The sequence below is a fragment of the Plutella xylostella genome, chromosome 18 (genome assembly GCF_932276165.1).
Source record: "Plutella xylostella chromosome 18, ilPluXylo3.1, whole genome shotgun sequence".
In the NCBI taxonomy this organism is placed as follows: domain Eukaryota; kingdom Metazoa; phylum Arthropoda; class Insecta; order Lepidoptera; family Plutellidae; genus Plutella; species Plutella xylostella.
The window spans coordinates 2083038-2104511 of NC_063998.1; the positions used below are offsets into that span (position 1 = coordinate 2083038).

At 38.5% G+C, this 21474-nt stretch overlaps 2 protein-coding genes across 7 annotated transcripts; one reads left to right on the forward strand and one right to left on the reverse strand.

Annotated features, from left to right (window-relative positions):
* Positions 1-209: 209 nt before the first annotated feature.
* On the reverse strand, positions 210-2938 carry LOC105392332 (tRNA 2'-phosphotransferase 1). Its single transcript, XM_048627418.1, has 6 exons — positions 2740-2938; positions 2580-2663; positions 1699-1909; positions 1072-1228; positions 759-899; positions 210-398 (listed from the first exon to the last, which is right to left on the reverse strand). Coding segments are annotated over exons 1-6 (612 nt in total). The 5' UTR covers positions 2742-2938; the 3' UTR covers positions 210-381.
* A 654-nt stretch (positions 2939-3592) lies between these two features.
* LOC105392322 (V-type proton ATPase catalytic subunit A) lies at positions 3593-21413 on the forward strand. Of its 6 annotated transcripts, none has more exons than XM_048627420.1 (16): positions 3593-3721; positions 5556-5656; positions 6600-6712; positions 9632-9859; positions 11888-11944; positions 12583-12663; positions 13179-13330; positions 13813-13937; positions 15663-15809; positions 16390-16605; positions 17179-17338; positions 17719-17788; positions 18335-18471; positions 18906-19026; positions 19877-19945; positions 20230-21413. In XM_048627420.1, the coding sequence occupies exons 2-16, from the start codon at positions 5578-5580 to the stop codon at positions 20320-20322; spliced, it is 1848 nt and encodes a 615-aa protein (XP_048483377.1). In that variant the 5' UTR covers positions 3593-3721; positions 5556-5577; the 3' UTR covers positions 20323-21413. The 6 variants fall into 6 exon arrangements, with proteins under 6 accessions (XP_048483377.1, XP_048483376.1, XP_048483379.1 ...); XM_048627422.1 differs by having other exon boundaries at positions 3692-3826; XM_048627419.1 differs by lacking the exon at positions 12583-12663 and having other exon boundaries at positions 11888-12025.
* Positions 21414-21474: the final 61 nt, after the last annotated feature.

The following is a 21474-nucleotide window of genomic DNA, read 5'->3' on the forward strand; positions in this document are numbered from 1 at the left end:
ATGCGATCTTTACCTTCCGCATCCAATTATAACCAGCCTTTCGCAAGTCACCACCCCATCTAGCCGGAGGGCGTCCCACACTATGAACATACCCGACACGTGTATCTTCAGCTCAGCTGGTGCGTCGCTCCTGGGCGGCGGGCGGCGGCGCGGCCCGCGCTCGCGAGGCGGCCCGCGTGGCTCCCGGGGCGCGGGGGGCGGGGCGTGTGGCTCCCGGGGCTCAGGGTGTGGGCCGCGCGGCTCCCGGGCCTCGGGGGGCGGGGCGAGGGTTGCAGGGGGCGGGGCATGCTGCTCGGGAAGCGGGGCGCGGGGCTCGGGAGGGGGGACGAACGGCTCGGGGTGTATGGCGCGCGGCTCGTGGGGCGGCTGCGGCTCCATCGCTCATGTGAGTGTCAAACCTGGGGGAATAGGTATGGAATTATGGCAATAGATGTTAAAGAAACAAAGGATTTTTTAGTAGAGACATACAAATATGGCTGCTCTAGCCAACTGTAAAACGAGAGTAAGCTTATGCACAACTTAGAGAAGAGCTTGCGCGGGGCGCATTTAAGACTTGGCAAGTTTTGCATCGCGCTGACTCACATCGCGCAGCCTCAAGAGCAGCGAGACGGAGAACTTTTGTCTCGTCTTAATTGCCCCCCGTGCTAGCCCTTCAGATCTTATTATATCAAAAGGTTAATTAGTATTGAGGATAAATACTAATCAAGTTAGTGTGTTGGTTCTAATAGCATAATAATGAATACATGTTTTAAACTTACCAGTGTTGCTAGTGGCTTTCAGGAAATACTTGGGCAGGATGTATCCGTCTTCGTTGCCGGCCGTCAGAATAACTCCATTTTCCGACTCAAAGAACTTGAGTCCGTCGTCCAATGCTTTCTGCAAGTCCAGATATATGAAAACTAAAAAATAAAAAAAAGTTGATAACAATAAAGAGAGTAGAGAAATGTTCTATGCCTTGTCCATATTGAATTGATTTAGATATGAATAAGGCTATACAAAATATTAGAGAGAATGCAAAAATCCTGTTCAAAAAATTCAACAAACAAAGGAACAAAGGCACAACTAGCTCACCTTCCGCGTCCCTCCTCAGACCACTAATGACAGTCTTGTCACCGGGAGTTCCCTTAGCAAAGTGTATGTGTTGTCGGCTCATGCGACTCAGGCCTTCCTTCTTGATGGACTGGTAGCTGTTGAGGTAGGTCCCATGCACCACTGTCGGGTACTTCGCCTGCATAAAATAGAGGAAGAGGTCACATTTGATAATAAATGCTACAATGCCTTTGAAATTAGAGCAAAGCAAGAGTGAGTATTTATTTATGAGCTTACAATGAAATATTTAACTTAGTGTAGTAGCCATAATAAAAGTAACTAAATAGTCACTTGACTGGGCAAAGAAATGGACTGATATGTAACATTGTAATGATATCTTGTGCGCTTCACACAGTATTTTCCCTATCTACTAATGTAGTAGAATTATCAAATCCTTTGTACTTCTTTTAATTACTATTTAATGACTGAACAAACTATTAAGATAGACAAAGATAGGATGACTTTAAACAGTATGTAACTAGGTACATAATAATATTGATTCAGTAAATATTCTTTGGAGTTTTAAGGAATTTACAAGAATAAAAATGAAAACTATACTTGATAATATTATATGAGTCCCTTTTTTTTCCTTTGAACTGTACTACTAACCTCTATTATTGGAGTGAGTCTTTCGCTGACACCACTGAGGCTATGGCCCTGATTGGCTCGTATCTCCAACGCATGGGTAAGAGGGTTCACTCGTAGTTTGAATCTCTGCTTGTCATTTGTTTCAACTACCCTCTCTATGTCAGTAATCTTATATTGGCCCTTGAATAGCCGGTGCTGCAGTAGATTAGCTACAGGAGTGTAACCTTCCGGGCTGAAATAATAATATTTTATATGTTCGAGTTATAATATTTAGTGATAAAAGCATGATTATTCTGCTCCAAATTACACTCATAGGCTGGCTGAGCTGAAATCAAGGGGATATGTACAAAGGTTCCACTCGAGAGAGCCATATACAGGAACTTCGCCCCCTCTCAGAATAGAATAGAATACACTCATTATGTTGGAACTAATGTAATTATGGGATGGGTCGATGCAGCATTGTTAGTTATATTAAACAGTCAGCTCCTGAAAACTTGATATCAGCTATACACAACACATTTGATTTTGAATACTGTTTGATTTCATGGTAAACATGGAATCAATATGGTTTAAGCAAATTTTGTCAATTCTGTATGAGATATTAATGGTGTCAAGTCATTTAGTACATAAGTAAAGGTTAAAATGTATGATACAGCATAAAAACTTTATTTTAGTAAGTTGACCTAGTTATATCAGAAAGTGCATCAGAATGATAAACTGAAAACTTGATCCAATCACGAATTAATATGTAAACACAGTGACACGCAGGCAAGGCTGTGTAAATGTACATAAACTCATGATATTGACATGAAAACCAATACAACAGCTGTTTCAAATTAAATAATGTAGCACACAGAAAGTTCACAAAATTTAAAAAGAGTTTAAAGTGGGGTAGTTAGTACCTCAAAGTTAGGCCTTCTTTAACGGCTCCATGTCTCAAAATCCAAGACAACGCTTTACTTAGTTTGATATCTGATTTATTGTTCCTGAAAATACACCATTTAAATGCACCGAGGACCAAGCACTAAGATAAAACTATAAATAATAATAGCTCTCACTCACATTGAACAAAAGCTTGGTTGCAGGAGTAAGTTCAAGGATAGCTGTGAAGAATTGAAGGAGTAAAATAAATACGGATAGTAAATTTAACCACGCTGCATCATAATAAATGTTAGAATTACGGGGGATTCCCCGTTTTAGCAAACAAAATTAAACGAAAACAAAGTGATTTGTCGTTGTCCGTCGGCCATCAAAAGTACGTTCGGAAAATTCACATTTCGATTCTGTCATGCCGTCAATTTTTCTTTCAAGTTTTTGAACGATTTGGCATCCTCAGGATAATAACTTAAACCCTAAATTATTTAAACCAAAAATTATAAATGCAAAAGTAACTGTGTCTGTCTGTTACTTCTTGCACGCCAAAACTACTGAAGAGATTTGAATGAAATTTAGTATCCAGATAGTCTAGCTAGACTCTAGACCCTGAAAACGAAAGAACATAGTATACATTATATGTATACTATCTATTTTTAACGCGAAGTGAAGCTCGTGGGAACAACTAGTATGAAAAGCTAGAAATTAGTCTAGCTTTTTCCGTTCATAGCTAACATAGCTTCTCGTGAGAAGAACATTACTTGAAGAAATTTTGTTTCTATTTTTTATTATTCTGACTATCCTCCTCTTCTCGTTTTTTCTGGACTGGAAAAAGCGCGGCAAATTCAAACATTTTTTTGGTTACTATTTTATAAAACTCATATTTGGTGAGCACATTTTGACCTCAGTAATATTTCTCGAATTTGAGGTAAACATTGCGATATGTTGATGTATTAAAACATAATCTTTATAAGGAATATTAAATTTTAAATCCGGTGAGCTGTCTTAAAATCAAGTTTTCATGAAATGGAACGTAAAAATCAATGAATTGTCACCATAGACAAAAAGCATAGACTACAGCGGGTCAGCTGACTAAAATTTTATCATTGGTCTTGTGATAAGTTGTGATTCTCCGCCATTCTCGGTCTGTCTTTTCCATCTTTCTCGTCCCGTGAGTTGATTTTTATTATATACAGCTGTTATTTTACATGTTTCATCGACTGGTTCGAAGTGTTTGTGATATTTAACTGTGATTTTATAATTTAAAGTGAATTCGGTAAGCTTTACATTTTCTGCCATTGTCAAAATTTTGGCTGGGCCATGTAATGACATTTTAGTTGGGTTTGCGGTTTTATTCCTCATTATTGCAGCCATCAGTGGTATTCGTTATTTGTACTGTATCCTGAAACTGTAAGTTAACTACAATATTATGAAATATTGATAGAAACTGAACAATAATTGATTAGTTACCACCCTATCATGTGACTGGAATTTTGCTACTTCTTCGCATTTGCAGTGGCATCTATTTTAGTGCTGTAACTAGCAAAGCGACAGTAAAATACTAGAAACATGTATGATTAATGTACTGGAATAGATTCCTATAAGATTCTTATACAACAAAGTAGTTTTTGGTAGTTTTCTGCAACCAGCAGCTATAGGGAGGTGCTGAACAAGAATCACTAATTTGCGATGAATACTGAAGAATTCACCATCACATTATTATTAAAAGTATGGTTTGTGGATCTTCTTGGGTATAGGATATATAAACTGCATGTTTAGTACAAATTATAGCTAGAATATCTCATCTTCTAACATGTACCTAGTTATTTCTAAAACAGTTTGTGACCTTCATATATCAACCATACACCTAGCTCTTGTAAATATATCTCTATTTTCCTGCATATCATACATACTGTACATAGGTAAACAGGAGTATGTACAATATCATACAGACATAGTCTTATTAACATCAATTAATGATGTTTTAGGTTATGTACCTAAGTAAAGTTTCAAAATCTCTGACCCTCAAAATGTAAACTGTTTCCAATATTATTAGTAAAACTTTAGTAAAACAAGATATAAACAACTTCGATTGGAACATTTTTGTGATAGAGATAGGTGGAATATTAAATACAATGGCCCAGGCTAATAAAATCCATTCTCATTATAGGCAGTGCACAAATTTGTCATATTCACTAAACCATAGCAGTCATGAGTGCTCTTCCATATGACCACTTTGTAATATTACATAAGTTGTATTAATAAATATTGAGATCAATAACCTATATTTTTATAGTTCCCTTTCCAAATTATGCAAGCTGGTTCTAATACCCTTTGTTTGTGGTATTTATAGTCAATATTTTTCATCTCATATCCCTCCTGCATTTAAATAATCAATGGAAAGAAGGTGGAATTGACAGTGATGGATAGGAGTGACTACTTATCAGTAATCTTGATAAAAAATTACCATATTCTTAGAGATCAGGTACTCAGATACAGTCATTGCTTTAGGTTAAGTATGTATAAGTTAACATAAGTCGTGCGAAAATGGATCGTAGTATTTGATACTGGGATCCATTGTCGCATGACAAACAGCTATATAAGTCAATATTAAATTGTGATTTCTTTTTGTATGAACAGCGATTCAGCTACCCCCATATAAACCTCGCGGTTTTCGAGGGGTGGTTTTTTGTAATAATTATTGTACAAACTTTTTGTGAAAGAAAATAAACATCTAAAAAAAAAAAAAGGTTCTATTCATCTGAATGTTAAAAATCAATAAAATTTCCTTCCTTTCTAAAAACATAATGTGAATAATTATTGTAATTTTTCAAACTGTTTTGATGAACTAGCTACTTCAGCTATCTGATTGACTGCAAAACCCACTTTAATTAACATACATAAATATTTTGTAAAAAAATTGCAACAATGGCAGATTATGAAAAGCTTTCCTGAGATTTCATGTAGGAAATTGTCTTTATATTACTCTTCTCTATTAATTTCAGAAAAACAAGGTAATTGTTCAAGATGAGTCACGGGTTGAAGAGGATTGCCGACGAGGACAATGAAACCCAGTTTGGTTATGTCTTCGCTGTGTCCGGTCCCGGTAAGTTCCATATCCCATACCCTACTTAACCTTTGAAATGCAAATTCAATTTAGATTGCAAACTATTCTTCTCTTCTTAAATTTAAAAGCCAGTTCTTTTGTTTCTTGGTACAACATGACCATTGCCTTGCTCTTAAGCTCCTTGGTCTACATTGCTTTTTCTTGCAAACTGTAAAGTCAATAATATCATTAACTTCTTGTAACAGGGGTATAATGCTTTTTCTTTTAGATAACAGAATATCCCAAGAATGGAAGGCTCCTTCCACTTGGCAAGATGTTTTCAATTATAAATTATAAATGCAAATAAATATCTATACAAAGTGATTAAGTCATTGGGGATTACAAACCTAAGTGTTTGTGCATTTGTGTGAGTGGTTGTATCAGTATTTTACTGTCTGGTACTATGGAATACATCATGATATCTTGAATGAATTGAATGATGAGTGCAAATTCAAAACAGTTACATTACATAATATTAATGGTTATGCAGATACTAATAGATATTCAATTATCTGTTATCAGCATTTACTATTGAACAAAGAATTAATCTTGTTTACCATCAAGCTAAAATACAATTGATTTTCAGACAGAAAAAGAGACTGCTATCTTTTCTGTGCCATAATGGTTTGCATTATTAATGATTTCTTTGAATTTAAGTACAATGTATACCAGCACTCTAAAACATTGTGAGGTAACAGGCATCTAGATTTAGCACATCTAGGTGAACCCATGTTAACCCATCATGCACTGGACCAGCAGGAGAATGGGAAAATGGTCCAAGCTTAGGAAGCTTAGGAAGGCAGTTTTGACCTTGGGGATATGCACAAAGGTTCCATTCAAGAGAGCCAGGTGCCTTTTTACACCCCCACAGAGAATAGGTTAGCATTACAATTATGGCTACTATTTCCCTACCGCTCTAACCTCAACCTCCATTCCTCCACAGTGGTCACAGCGGAGAAGATGTCCGGCTCGGCCATGTACGAGCTGGTGCGCGTCGGCTACAATGAGCTGGTCGGCGAGATCATCCGTCTGGAGGGGGACATGGCCACCATCCAGGTACGGGTTGTTGGGGATATTATGAGCTAGAAAAAGATATTAGTTGAAAAGACAAAAAATTTTTTTTTATAGTTAACAATAATTTTAATAAATTGTAAACAAGCATAATATTTAAACTACATTATATCAAGATTAATACTTTTTTTGCGTAGGTAAGCACTTTAAAGTTTTTAGCCATCTTCAGATGTAGAGTTCATCATAATTATTTCTGCTTCGTTGCATTTTGCCTTACTCACAGACAACATACATGAGTGTGTATATAATTTAGGACACGCGACAAAAGTAGGCAGATATAATACTTATATAAAATCTTTTGAGACTCTTTATCTTATGAGAATCTCAAATAATCTCGACATGTAGTGGTGTTACATTAAAGAGAAACTCAGTAAAAAAGCTTATTATAAAATTGATGATTACTTAGAGGACGTTAATGCATGGCTGTGATAAGTAGTTAGCTCTGCTCATATTATTATAATAATAATTATTTTATTTTATTTATTTATTTTATTTTATTTTGGCTTCAAACAGTCATATGGAAACAAAATATACATGCTATCTTAAATCTAAACTTATAGACTTGGAGGGCCGAAAAGTTAAACATAAAGTAAATAACAGGAGAAAACTTCATTAACTAGTTATAGTAACATTGCAAAATTTTTAATTCATTGTGTGTAAGTTACAATTTTAGTAGGTGTGTAAACTGCGAAAATCATTGACAAAATTCAAGGGAAAAAGAAAGAAGGAAAAAAAAAAAAAGTATATATCATAGGTTAGGTATACAATTCAAGGAGTGTCCAACATCAACATTTTAAATCATAGTGTTTTATATATCATAGGTTAGGTATACAATTCAAGGAGTGTCCAACATCAACATTTTAAATCATAGTGTTTAAGTATTTTTCTTTTAAATGAATCTGTACTGTCATTAAAAGGGTCAACATCAGTGGAAGATAATTCAGCATTATACATATTTAGGGTTCGGTACATAAAGCTGTTACGTGTGTAATTTTTGTTATAGTTTGGAAGTACAAATAACTTGTTTCTATTAGGAAGAGAACGAAGTGACCGTAAGAGGCCCTGGGAACGTACAATAAAGGGAATCCTACACAACAAAGAAGGGCAAACTATTTTATTATTTAAAATTTTGTGCATGAAAATAAGATCCATCAGTTTTCGTCGTAAACTAAGTGCTGTAAGATTAAAGTGTTTAAGTCTCATATCATAGGATGAACTGTCAAAATTAAATTTAAATGATAGGTTTTTAAGAAATATCTTTTGTACTTTTTCTATGCGTTTGATGTGAATTTCATAAGAAGGGGACCATACTACGGAAGCAAAATCCAAGATTGATCTAATAAAGGAGTAATATAATACTTTTATAGTAGACACACTTCTGAAAGGCTTAGATATTCTATTAATAAAACCTAAGCCTCTGAATGCCCTTTTAACGATATTGTCTATGTGTGTGTTGTATGTTAATTGACTATCCATCATTATTCCTAAATCCCGAATAGTTGTGACCCTAGGAAGTTCCACATTTTGCAGATTATAAGAAAATCGTATAGGTTTTGTTTTACGGGTGTAGGTAATGACGTAGGCATTTGTCAGCATTCAGAAACAGTTGGTTCGACTGGCAGTATTGTGTAAGAGCACTCAGATCACGCTGCAATTGCAGACAGTCAGTAACTTTTTTAACTATCTTGAAGATTTTTGTATCATCTGCATAAAGTAGATGATCTGAATGCACCAGAACCTCTCCAATATCATTGATATACAATGTAAACAGTAAAGGTCCTAAATGAGATCCTTGGGGGATACCAGATGGAATGGTAAGAAAACTAGACTCGAAACCCTTGACCAATACAGCCTGACTACGATTACGGATGTAGGATTCAATCCATCGCAACAAGGCTCCATGAATTCCAAGTTTTAGTAGCTTCTGAAGAATTATATTATGGTTTATTTTATCAAATGCCTTCGAGAAGTCAGTGTAAATTACATCAATTTGTAAATTTTTATTCATAGCTTCAAGTAGGTATTCGCTAAAACTTACCATGTTAGTTTCAACGCTACGTGACTTAATAAATCCATGTTGTGCCTCGGCTACTTGGTTTTTGACGCAGTATGCTATTTGATTAGTTACTATTTTTTCTAAAACTTTAGCGAAAATACTTAATTTTGATATAGGCCTATATTCGGTTAATACGTCGATTTTACTATTTTTTGGAATAGGTGTGATGATAGCCTTTTTCCAAATGTTAGGAAAAACTCCAGATTTAAGAGAGAAACGATAGATGAGCGTTAGGGGAATAACCAGTTCTTTAGCGCACTTTGATATAAGGATAGGATGAACACCATCTGATCCCGCACCCTTATTAACTCGTACCCGACTAAATTCTGTAAGTACAGTGTTTTCATCTAAATTGATAAAGTTTATATCAATGCACGATTTATCTTGGCAATCTTGGCTACCACCATTAGCGAATGTACTCTGGGAAACGTGGTCGTCAGATACAAAAACTGAGTTAAATAATAATAATTATTAAGCTTATATGTATTGTATACCAACTAGTTTTAAGTCTTTTTTTGAAAAGATGGCTCAGGAGTTTCTTGCCTCCGTTCTTCTCCTTAGACAGAAAGAGCCCCCCCTTATCCGAACGGAGAGTAATTTGTAAAAATTGACGTTGATCAGAAAATTTTATATTTGTACGATGAATAAAAAATTTTGACTTTGACTTTGACTTTGTATGAGTTTTCATCAATAAACTCGTTTAATGTGCGTTCGACCAATCACACCGCCTTATTTATGGCGAATCGAGATACAGTGATGTTTGACTACGTCGATAACGAACCTATTGTAATCATGATTAATTCGTCTGCTGTTCAGAATGAAATCTAACCCTAACCAACCCCCAACAGGTGTACGAAGAGACCTCAGGCGTGACCGTCGGCGACCCCGTGCTGCGCACCGGCAAGCCTCTCTCCGTAGAACTGGGACCCGGCATCCTCGGCTCCATCTTCGACGGCATCCAGCGGCCGCTGAAGGACATCAACGAGCTCACGCAGAGCATCTACATCCCCAAGGGGGTGAACGTGCCCGCGCTGGCCCGCGACACCGAGTGGGAGTTCCACCCGCAGTACATCAAGGTGGGTGCAGTGCGGGTTTTGGACGCTTTTTAGGTCTTATAGTGCGACGTTAATGGTGTATTGGGTTACAAAAGTCGAATTAGTGAGTTTTTAGACACTTTATAGGTATTTTAGAAGGTGCGGGAGGAATATGCTGCGTGGTCGCTATTGGTCTATTGAGTCAAGGTCGCGCTTTGAATGCTGTTATCATTGGCTCATTCATGCTTCATGCGTAGATGCCGCCATTTTGGTCAAGATACATCAATAGAGCTGATTTCGGATACATGATTGTGCGATGGTAGAAATTCAGAGTAAGAGCGATGGTAGAAATTCACCATAAGAGCGATGGTAGAAATTCACAGTAAGAGCGATGGTAGAAATTCACAGTAAGTGCAATGGTAGAAATTGACTGTAAGAGCGATGGTAGAAATTCACAGTAAGAGCGATGGTAGAAATTCACAGTAACAGCGATGGTAGAAATTCACTATAAGAGCGATGGTAGAAATTCACAGTAAGAGCAATGGTAGAAATTCACAGAAAGAGCGATGGTAGAAATTCACAGTATAAGAGCGATAGTAGAAATTCATAGTATAAGAGCGATGGTAGAATTTCACTATAAGAGCGATGTCTCGGCCGGTATTCGAACCCCGGTCTCCGCCGGGCACGTCCTCGGCTCCATCTCCGACGGCATCCAGCGGCCGCTGAAGGACATCAACGAGCTCACGCAGAGCATCTACATCCCCAAGGGGGTGAACGTGCCCGCGCTGGCCCGCGACACCGAGTGGGAGTTCCACCCGCAGTACATCAAGGTGGGTGTAGTGCGGGTTTTAGACGCTTTCTATAGGTGTTTTATAGGGTGCGAGATGAATGTGTCAAAATGGAGCGACGCTATTGGTGTATTGGGTTATAAAAGCCGAATTAGTACGTTTTAGAGCATTTTGATCCATATACACTATAGTGCGATGGTAAAAATTCACAGTAAGAGCTATGGTAGAAATTTACAGAAAGAGCGGTGGTAGAAATTCACTATAAGAGCGATGGTAAAAATTCACCATAAGAGCGATGGATGGTAGAATTTCACAGTAAGAGCGATGGTAGAAATTGACAGTAAGAGCGATGGTAGAAATTCACTATAAGAGCGATGGTAGAAATTCACAGTAAGAGCGATGGTAGAAATTCACAGTAAGAGCGATGGTAGAATTTCACTATAAGAGCGATGTCTCGGCCGGTATTCGAACCACGGTCTCACCGCCGGGCACATCCTCGGCTCCATCTCCGACGGCATCCAGCGGCCGCTGAAGGACATCAACGAGCTCACGCAGAGCATCTACATCCCCAAGGGGGTGAACGTGCCCGCGCTGGCCCGCGACACCGAGTGGGAGTTCCACCCGCAGTACATCAAAGTGGGTGCAGTGTGGGTTTTAGACACTTTCTTTAGGTGTTTTAGAAGGTGCGGGGGGATACAAAAGTCGAATTCGTGCGTTTTTAGACATTTTTAGCGCTTTTAGACACTTTTTTGCGTTTTTAGAAGGTGCGGGAGAAATGTGTCAAAATGGAGCGACGCTATTGGTGTATTGGGTTAGATAAAGGAGGGATTAATGCGGTTTTAGACACTTTTTAGAGCTTTTAGAAGGTGCTGGTGGAAAGACTCTTGTATAATGCACATACAGGGTGTTGCAAAATTGATGTACTAAGCCGAAAGGGGGTGACTGAGGAGGTCTTCAGAATGACCTCCTCAGTCACCCCCTTTTTTGGTTCTACGAATTTTTGAATATTCGTGAAAAAAAACCTTCTCCTTAGAAACTTTGTTGGTCACGTGACATGTTACTACAGAGAACTGTTTTATTCAGCAAATTTTCAAAAGTCGCAGAACAAAAAAAGCGTTTGAGTTGCTTATTACGTCTGACTACATATTTGCGGATTAGTCGTGAAGATATAAATAAGTAATGCAGTGTTACCTTCATCAATAAAATCTATTACCCTGTTTTTTGGACACTTGCTAGGTAAAAACCGCCGAATATTTTTATGACACTTTTTCCTTTCCCCCAGGTCGGCACCCACATCACCGGCGGAGACTTATACGGGATCGTGCACGAGAACACGCTGGTGAAGCACCGCATGCTGGTGCCGCCCAAGGCCAAGGGTACCGTCACCTACATCGCGCCCGAGGGGAACTACAAAGTCACTGTGAGTGTCACTTTACTAGCAAGAGACTCTTATATCGCGACGCTACTCGAATACGACTGCGAAGCTAACTCACAAGCGACTCCTAGGATACGCTTATAGAACGCATATAGCTTGAAAGTCGCGTCGTATGAAAAGAGGTCGAAATATCATACATACTTAGTCCTGACGCCTATTATCGGCATCTGCAAGCATCAGCCTTTTAGGTGACATTAGGTTGATGGCACTACAGTAATACTGTAATACTGTAGTGCCAATACTGTAGTGCTTTAGTATGCATACTGTAACAGTATGCATACTGAAGCTATTCACAAGCGACTCATAAGATAAAACGCATATAGCTTGAGTATGAAAAGAGGTCTAACAATCATACAAACTTAGTCTCGACGCCTTTTATCGGCATCAGCAGGCATCAGCCTTTTAGGTGACAAAGTGCGTTAGGTTATTAGGTTTAAAAAGACCCCACAGTATACATACATATTAAGGAAGCAGTATAGTTGTCAATAAGACTACACATACAACGGCGGGTGCTGTGCGGGATCGTGCACGAGAACACGCTGGTGAAGCACCGCATGCTGGTGCCGCCCAAGGCCAAGGGCACCGTCACCTACATCGCGCCCGAGGGGAACTACAAAGTCACTGTGAGTGTCACTTTACTAGCGTGAGCTGTTTCTATAGCGACATTGCTCAAATGCGACTGCAAAGCTACTCACAAGCGACTCATAGGAAAAGAGGCTAAATAATCATATATACTTAGTCTAGACGCCTATTATCGGTATCGGCAAGCATCAGGCTTTTAGGTGACATTAGGTTAATGAAAAAGTGCATTATAGGTTAGTGACACTACAGTAGGACTACACATATTGAGGAAGCGGTATTGTTGTCAATAAGACTACACATACAATGGCGGGTAGCCAGGTTTTCATAGGCGTATTTGTCGCTGAAACAGTCTATCTATAGCATCGAACTCAAACGTTGTAAACTCCGCGCTTTGACCGTTATTTATACTATTTCATAGCTATAGTAACTTTTAAAAGAGCTAAGCTACCTTGAACTAGCATGTATAACCTAATTCCTAGGCTTCACATTCATTCACAATTTTCCGTCAACATTTGCCAACATCCAACCTATCTCTAACCCAACCTTTTCCCCCCAGGACGTAGTCCTAGAGACCGAGTTCGACGGCGAGAAGTCGTCCTACACCATGCTTCAAGTGTGGCCGGTGAGGCAGCCGCGGCCCTGCACCGAGAAACTGCCCGCCAACCACCCGCTGCTGACCGGCCAGAGGGTGCTCGACTCACTGTTCCCGTAAGTACCTGACAGCTGAGCCCAGTAGACAATCTTCTTACCACCATTTTACAAATCTATAGACGACCGAAGGGAAGCAATCAAACCAGAAACAAGAAGTATCAAACGGTCACATAATAACATACTTGGTTTGGATAAATCACTTCGCTTCGCTCGGCTATCGCAGTTCATACGGAGTTCATCTGTATTGTACATAGCCTCGCTTCGCTTGGCTCTACAATACTCTACATGTTTAGGAAGTGTAATAGGCTCCCATAGCTCGGCTCTCCGAGGTATTCTACATCTGCGCCTTCTGATAACATACGTAACTTGTCTCTGCTGTGCACAACTAGTAATTAGAAAAAATCTTTGTTTAGTTTTTAATTTGTCACTTTTCTTCTTGAGAATTTTGAGTATCATAACTACCCGAGTATATATCATACCATACCCCCCACTACACCAAACCTCCAAACCACCCTTCTAACCCCCCTTTCCCCCCACAGTTGCGTCCAGGGCGGCACCACGGCCATCCCCGGGGCCTTCGGTTGCGGCAAGACCGTCATCTCGCAAGCGCTGTCCAAGTACTCCAACTCTGACGTCATCGTCTACGTAGGGTGTGGGGAGCGTGGTATGTATTACATAATATAGTATTACTACATAATAAGTGCAAGGGGGTTCGCCGCAAAGATCGGCTATATAAGCCATCTTAGGGCGCACGCGCGCCAACAGAACTAGGGGTCGAAGTGGTCGCCATGGCCGAAATCGGTCGGACCAATCATCATCATCATAGTATTAAGGTGAAGTGCGGTAATTGCAACTATCCGGTAATTGCAACTAACTTCAATAACTCCCTCTAGAGTTACTTCATTGTAAAACGACAGACTAAAATCAATTTTACATCATAAAAGTTCTACCCAAAAATGTGGATGGCGCTGATAGCTCAAGAATTGTGGGAGTTATAAAGCTTTTTGTCATCGGCCATTTTGAGTCTGCTGGAGTCGGATGGACATGGTGTGCATTTTTATTTTATAAAATAGTTTTTAGTGGTTCCTCGCAAGGTTTTTTCAAAAAAAAGTAAAAACTAATAACGGTAAGTCATTTTGTATGTATTTGTTTTATTCTAACACGATTGTTTTCCGAGTTTTCTGTGTAGTTACATTTACCAGACAAAAAATGCAAAGTCTGGTAAATGCAACTATTTTGCAGTTTTTAGGGTGGTTACAATAAGCTGTCAATTTTTGTATGAAATTGGAAAAAGCCAGTGATGGGGCAGTGAACATGAATATATCGATACAATCACTAATAATATAACACACAAATAAGAATAAAAGGCTGAATACCAAATTTTAAACATATCTGTTAAGCATACATTTTTTTAGAAAACCTGCAAAATTCCACCCGTCATCCTGCCTGCGGTAAATTCCGAAAACTTTCCAAAAAAATTGTAAAAAGGCTGTTTGATTAAACATAAGTAAAATATTTAATGTTGATTAATAAAAATATAGCTATTAATTTTTATCCCCGAGTTTTATTATAAGTGTCACAATCCTATGAATATTCTCTTAGTCTTTGTGTTTCAAATACACAATATACACCACACATAGAAAAATATGGAGATAAAACGATTAGTTGCAATTACCCGCCAGGAGGGGTAATTGCAACTATTTCTGCCTTTGCCGGAACTTTTGGCAATAGCTCTTTATTCTTCAGAGTTTTTCTTTGTCATGATAGTAGAATAAAATCTACATAAAATTTTGACTTTGGCATGATTTTACAGTAATACTATTTCCTTATATATAAAGAATTATCAGATGATGAAGTTACGACTTCAATATTTTTAGTTGCAATTACCGCACTTCACCTTATGTATATTTGATGTCGATTCTGAGGGTGGAAATGGCAAATTTTATCACTGTCAAACTTTAAATTTTGAAAGCAAAAATTAGATTTACAGGTCACTCATAGAGTCGAATTTCTAACAAAGAAATAAAGGATTTGATAGCTCTATGCTTGGATTTTTATATTATACTGCACTTCCTGCAAGTTTCGCTTTGAATAAAAGGAAATCCCGGATAAAAAGTAGCCTATGAGTGAATCTGCATACCAAATTTCATCCGTATCTGTTCGGTAGTTTTTATTTGAAAGAGTAACAAACACAAACATACTCACAAACTTTCACGTTTATAACATTAGCAGGAAGTAAGTTCTAAAACTCATAGCACAAGAAATGATGAGCGTAATCGCAGTATTTTGGTGTACACTACTATTACAATTAATGTAATCAACTCAAACCCTAACAAAAGTCCAACCTTCCATTCTGCAGCATGTAATTACAATCCTCTTTTCTCTCCAGGTAACGAGATGTCCGAAGTACTGCGAGACTTCCCCGAGCTGACCGTCGAGATCGACGGCGTCACCGAGTCCATCATGAAGCGCACGGCGCTCGTGGCCAACACCTCCAACATGCCCGTGGCCGCCCGAGAGGCCTCCATCTACACCGGTAAGCAGTTAAAAGTTATACAGGATGTCCAGACTGAATGCGGCTTACCCTTCAGTTTTTTTTAAAAGTAGAATAAGAATATCTCGCTAATCACACTGACAATACGTGAAAAAAACCGGCGATATACGAGTTACTGCGGGCCGCAACTAACTGGTAGCTTCTAGAGCGTCGAAGATTCGTGCGGGAGGTTATGTGATACACACACTCTAAAACTACACATAATTAAGCAAAGTATGTCAACGCTAGCTCTCAAGGTATGATATGTTAGGGAGCGAGACAAATTTGTGACCCGAAATCCCGGGACTATCCGGGATCCCGGGATTGTCTTCATCCAGTCCCGAAATCCCGGGATCCCAAATAAAGGCCGGGATTGTATTCCCTAGAGACAATGCAAGCTTGTATGCTATGTATGTATTTTACTATGTTTTCAATATACTGTGTTTTGTGTACAATAAAGTATTCATAAATAAAATTTTCACTTCAGTCGCCTTCCACGCATACATAGCTGACGCGCAATCCCATCACCCTCCAAATTAAACCATCTTTCTTCACAACATTAACCCCCCTATCTCATCCCCAGGAATCACCCTATCCGAATACTTCCGTGACATGGGCTACAACGTGTCCATGATGGCCGACTCCACGTCCCGTTGGGCCGAAGCTCTTCGTGAGATCTCGGGTCGTCTGGCCGAGATGCCCGCCGACTCTGGGTACCCCGCGTACTTGGGAGCTAGACTGGCGAGCTTCTACGAGAGGGCTGGAAGAGTGAAGTGTCTGGGTAACCCGGAGAGGGAAGGTTGGTATCGCATTGGTGGTAATTTAGTTGTAGTCTATTGTTTTTTAACAAACGAGTACTGAAATTGTTTTCCTGCGTTGCTATTGGTCCACATAATTTATAGTACACATAATATCCAATATCGAAAATGTGCAAGACATAGTCAGTACTGGTTTGTTAAAAAAATCTGTAGTAATTACCTGCAGAACAGTCTATAGGGATGACAATACAGAAATATTTAAACTTTCGCACCACATAGAGAAAGTTCATACCTTCTTAAAATTTTACATGCGGTTTTCTATTAAAAAGTTGACTTTCTTATTGGCTTTGGATAAGCTTTCCTATGTTATGTTCATACTTGTACATGCAAACCATTTGCGTGATCTGATCTAATAATAAATTATAATCCTAAGTAGATCGGCGCGGGCTAATCCCAAATACTAAACAGATATAAAAGAAGTTTAACTCCATCAAATACCTTATTTATCTTCCATAGCCTATGAATAATATTTGACCTAGGTTGTATTAGCTTGCACATTATACTTTACCTTACCGACTACCAAATCTCTCCACACTAACCCTCCAATGTCCCAGGTTCCGTCTCCATCGTGGGCGCCGTGTCGCCGCCCGGAGGAGACTTCTCTGACCCCGTGACGGCGGCCACGCTCGGTATTGTTCAGGTGTTCTGGGGGTTGGACAAGAAGCTGGCGCAGAGGAAGCACTTCCCCTCCATCAACTGGCTTATTTCTTACAGGTGCGTGTGAAATGTTTGGAATGGAGTATCATCAGAACATACAGGCTTAAATTTTTCGCAGTATGACCGCGGGAAAGTCTTTTACGGCGAAGCGAATCTCGCGAGAAATGCTAGTATTTTATAGTTCGTGATTCTATTGCGGAAGCTGATTGCGGGCTATCAGCCTTCCGTTTGAAAACACTAGCAAACTCAACTGTCTGATTGTAAATCAAAGACAAATGAATGAACTTGATTTCAACGCTATCAAACTTTAGTAAAAGAGATATAAGAATTGGAATAGAATATTATATTAATCATGATGAGGCTATAATCGTCAAACTTATTGTCTGAAAGGTAAATGGTTTGTGTTCTAATGATTGTTTTGTGTTTTCGCCCCGCAGTAAGTACATGCGTGCCCTGGACGACTTCTACGACAAGAACTACCCCGAGTTCGTGCCGCTCAGGACCAAGGTGATTACTGATTAATCTTATTAACTTACTCAACCCAGTATCAGTCGTGATTAGGAGGGATAGCCTAAATTTGGCGCAAGCGCCTCTGTCTGGCCCACGGATGCATGGATATATGTATTTATGCTCAGTTCATCCGAATCAATACTATTGATTCGGATGAACTGAGCATAATTTTTATTGGATAGAAAGGATAAGCCATATTTTACAAATCCCATTTTTCAGAGTATAGTGTTAATTTCACATTATGTCTAACGGAAGAAAAAATATATTTTTCCGCTATCTGCTTAAAATATTCGCAAAAAGTCAAATGGGTATCAGAAATTGACTTTCGATAGGGAATAATCGAGGCAGTGCTGTTGTGAAATGCGTGTGGCAAAAAAACAGTATTTGTAGTAGACTAGTAGTGTAAGTAGCCAAAGAAGTTTTGGAGTTATCCTTAGCGCTATTATCGTTGATCTTTCATGAAAATTCCACAGCAGTGGTGTTCTACCGGTTATAGGAATGAGTTTAGCGTTAACCTTCTAACCCTCTACCTTTCTCCCTCAGGTCAAGGAGATCCTGCAAGAGGAGGAGGACCTGTCTGAAATCGTGCAGCTGGTCGGAAAGGCGTCCCTGGCCGAGACCGACAAGATAACCCTCGAGGTGGCCAAGCTGCTGAAGGACGACTTCTTGCAGCAGAACAGGTGATATATTGTGTATTTTTCCTGCTATAGATAGAGGTTTAGGCTGACGCGAGGGATCACCGAACACAATGGCGAAAAATAACACGTAAAAATATTTACGAAATTATTTATATCACGTCGGGGTCACCAATTTATACAGTTAGACATAAAGCCTAAGTAGGTATATAGTTAACTAGATAACCACTCAAATCTCATTTTATTGGTAGGAAGTGGGGATTACTGTATTGCACTATCACATATGGCACTATCTGGTGCAAGTGGTGGAAGTCTCAGTCATGTTATTGACTGTATCTGTATGATAAACAGAGGATAAGGGCGAGCTAGCATATAAGCCTCTAACCATTTGGCTGACGGCACTATTTTTAAATGGGTTTCAAAATTACACATAAAAACTGCTCAGAAACTTAGATTCTAACCCTTATCTCTGTCCGCAGTTACTCGAACTACGACCGTTTCTGCCCGTTCTACAAGACGACCGGCATGCTGAAGAACATCATCACGTTCTACGACATGTCGCGACACGCCGTCGAGTCCACCGCGCAGTCCGACAACAAGGTACGACGGATATCCATTTCAAAACAAAATAGTTCGTGCTGAAATAAGACGGCTCCTACCTACCATCACAATACCACTCTGTAGTCTGTGTTGCATTCAAAGATTTTTCTTTGTAGGTGGGTACTAATTGAGCATGAGTTTTCAGGATAGTACTCCTGTAAAAGAAGAATGGCGAAACCTGACCCGCTTTGCATAAGTTAGCAGCCACTCACCAAACCTACTTTAAGTTATTGATAAAAATGTCTATTATCAGGGAAAAATATTTAAAAAAATCTAAACCATGGGGTTCTTGAGATATTAGGGTTCAAAAGTAAATTAATTAAATATATTTTTTTCGTTAAATAAGATTTTGCTGAATTGTACACGCACAAATAAGTTTTATAATCTAAATCATGGGATTCCCAATTCATAGCGCATCACAAAATGTATTACATGATTTTATTTATGCAAATAATATCATAATTATTTTTGCACATTTCACACTCAGAAACCTATTTTTATAAAGAGACCAATTTAAAAAAATATTTCATTCTATTCAAGTTCCCGTTATCCCGAAGTAACATAAAATACTTTTTAGCCAGGAATTCCCATGGAAACACTTTTAAAATCAATTTTTAGCTCGAGGGTAACTTCTAGTACAGTAGAAAGACTTGATCTTTCAGCACCTATATCTTCGTTCTCCCATGTCTCATAATAATAAAATTAATACCAGTATATGCTGTAGTCACGGACTACACATCAGTGTATGTTTCATCAATGGCCGCTCTGGGTCATGGCGCCATAGAGAAATGGCCATTCTCCTTTACTGTTTTATCAGTCAGAATTAAATTATTTTGAAATCTGTTTCCAGGTGACGTGGAACACGATCCGTGACGCCATGGGCCCGGTGCTCTACCAGCTGTCCAGCATGAAGTTCAAGGTAATTTTTCTAAACTTTTATTTATTTATTTACTTTTTGGACAAATGTGTGATATGAGGACTCTTTATGTGTAAACTCTTTGGAGTCCAATCCTCTTTTTGGAGTTCGGGGGCTATTTTCTTTATTTTGTGCCAGTATCAAGGTTACCTACATGGGGTTCGGGATATAGAGGGGTGTTTTTTAAAAATCTAAATTATAAATCTAGCAGGGGCTTAGACATAACATGCATTATAATTATTATTATTGGGTGGGCTAATTAATTAATGTTTATCTCTTTTCCCCAGGACCCCGTGAAAGATGGAGAAGCCAAGATCAAGGCCGACTTCGACCAGATCGTCGAGGACATGGCCGCTGCCTTCCGTAACCTAGAGGACTAAGTTATATCGCGCAATTATACTCTTTATTCTTGAAGAGGATGTTTGGGTCGGACCTCTTGCCGCGCGGAAAAAAATAAAACTGTCAACTTAACCATAGAGCTGACAGTGTCTATGGTTAGAAATAGCGCGAAAGATACTAGCTACTGCTAGGGTATGTTGATGTTTGAGGTCCGATCCAACATTGTTTTGTTAATAAATATATACTATTAGACCTAATTATGTGTTACGGCGCAGTCCAAGTAGAGTGTTTTAGGTTTAAAAATATATTTACAAAAAATAATAATGTATTTCTGTGAAAAAAAAGTCGTGTTTCAAATCTTGTTGAATTTCATCTTAGACGTTGAATATAAGCCGTTGACGGTGTCAATGTATTTTTTTATGTAACACGCGGTCACTAGATACTTTCTCGACAATATGATATATACATTTTGTAAATAAAGCCCCCTTTCCATTCAAGATTGTGTAATGTTATATAGAGGTACATGGTGCATCGGTCTAGTGGCTCGTTTGTTGCAGACAGTTACGTAGTTGTTAATGATTATAATTTTTAAAATATTATATACTATTATTATTATTTATACACAGTAAATGATGAATTTTCGCCCAATGATAATTGAATGATTGTTTTCGTCGGTTCATATACCCTGTTGCATTCCAGCTTATTTTTAGATAGTTAAAACAACAAATCGGTTATTTTTACTAATAAAAAAAACATACATTTTATGAAATCTTTCTTTTTGTTTTGCTTACGTACAGTGAATCGTTGCCATATAATTATGTATTTAATAGAATGCTGTTTTAGCTTTTTAGACGGCAATATTTTTGAGATTTGAGCTTTCATCTAACTAACTTTTAATCATGTTGCAGTGTTCAGTATTATAAATTATATTTTTTTCCCGCCAAGAGAATGCACGTGTTTTGAATAACATTATATCTTGTAGTTCGTACTTGCATAGCTAAGTGTTTCAATAAGATTATGTACAAAATAACGTGTTCTACGCAATAAAGTATATGATATCTCGCTGTTTTAACTTCTGTGGCGTTACGTGGGAGACGAAAGTTATAAATAAATATAAAGTATACAAATTGTATATTCGTGTTTTATTTTGACTGTATTAGGTACTTATTCTCAATATAGCTACCTATTATAGG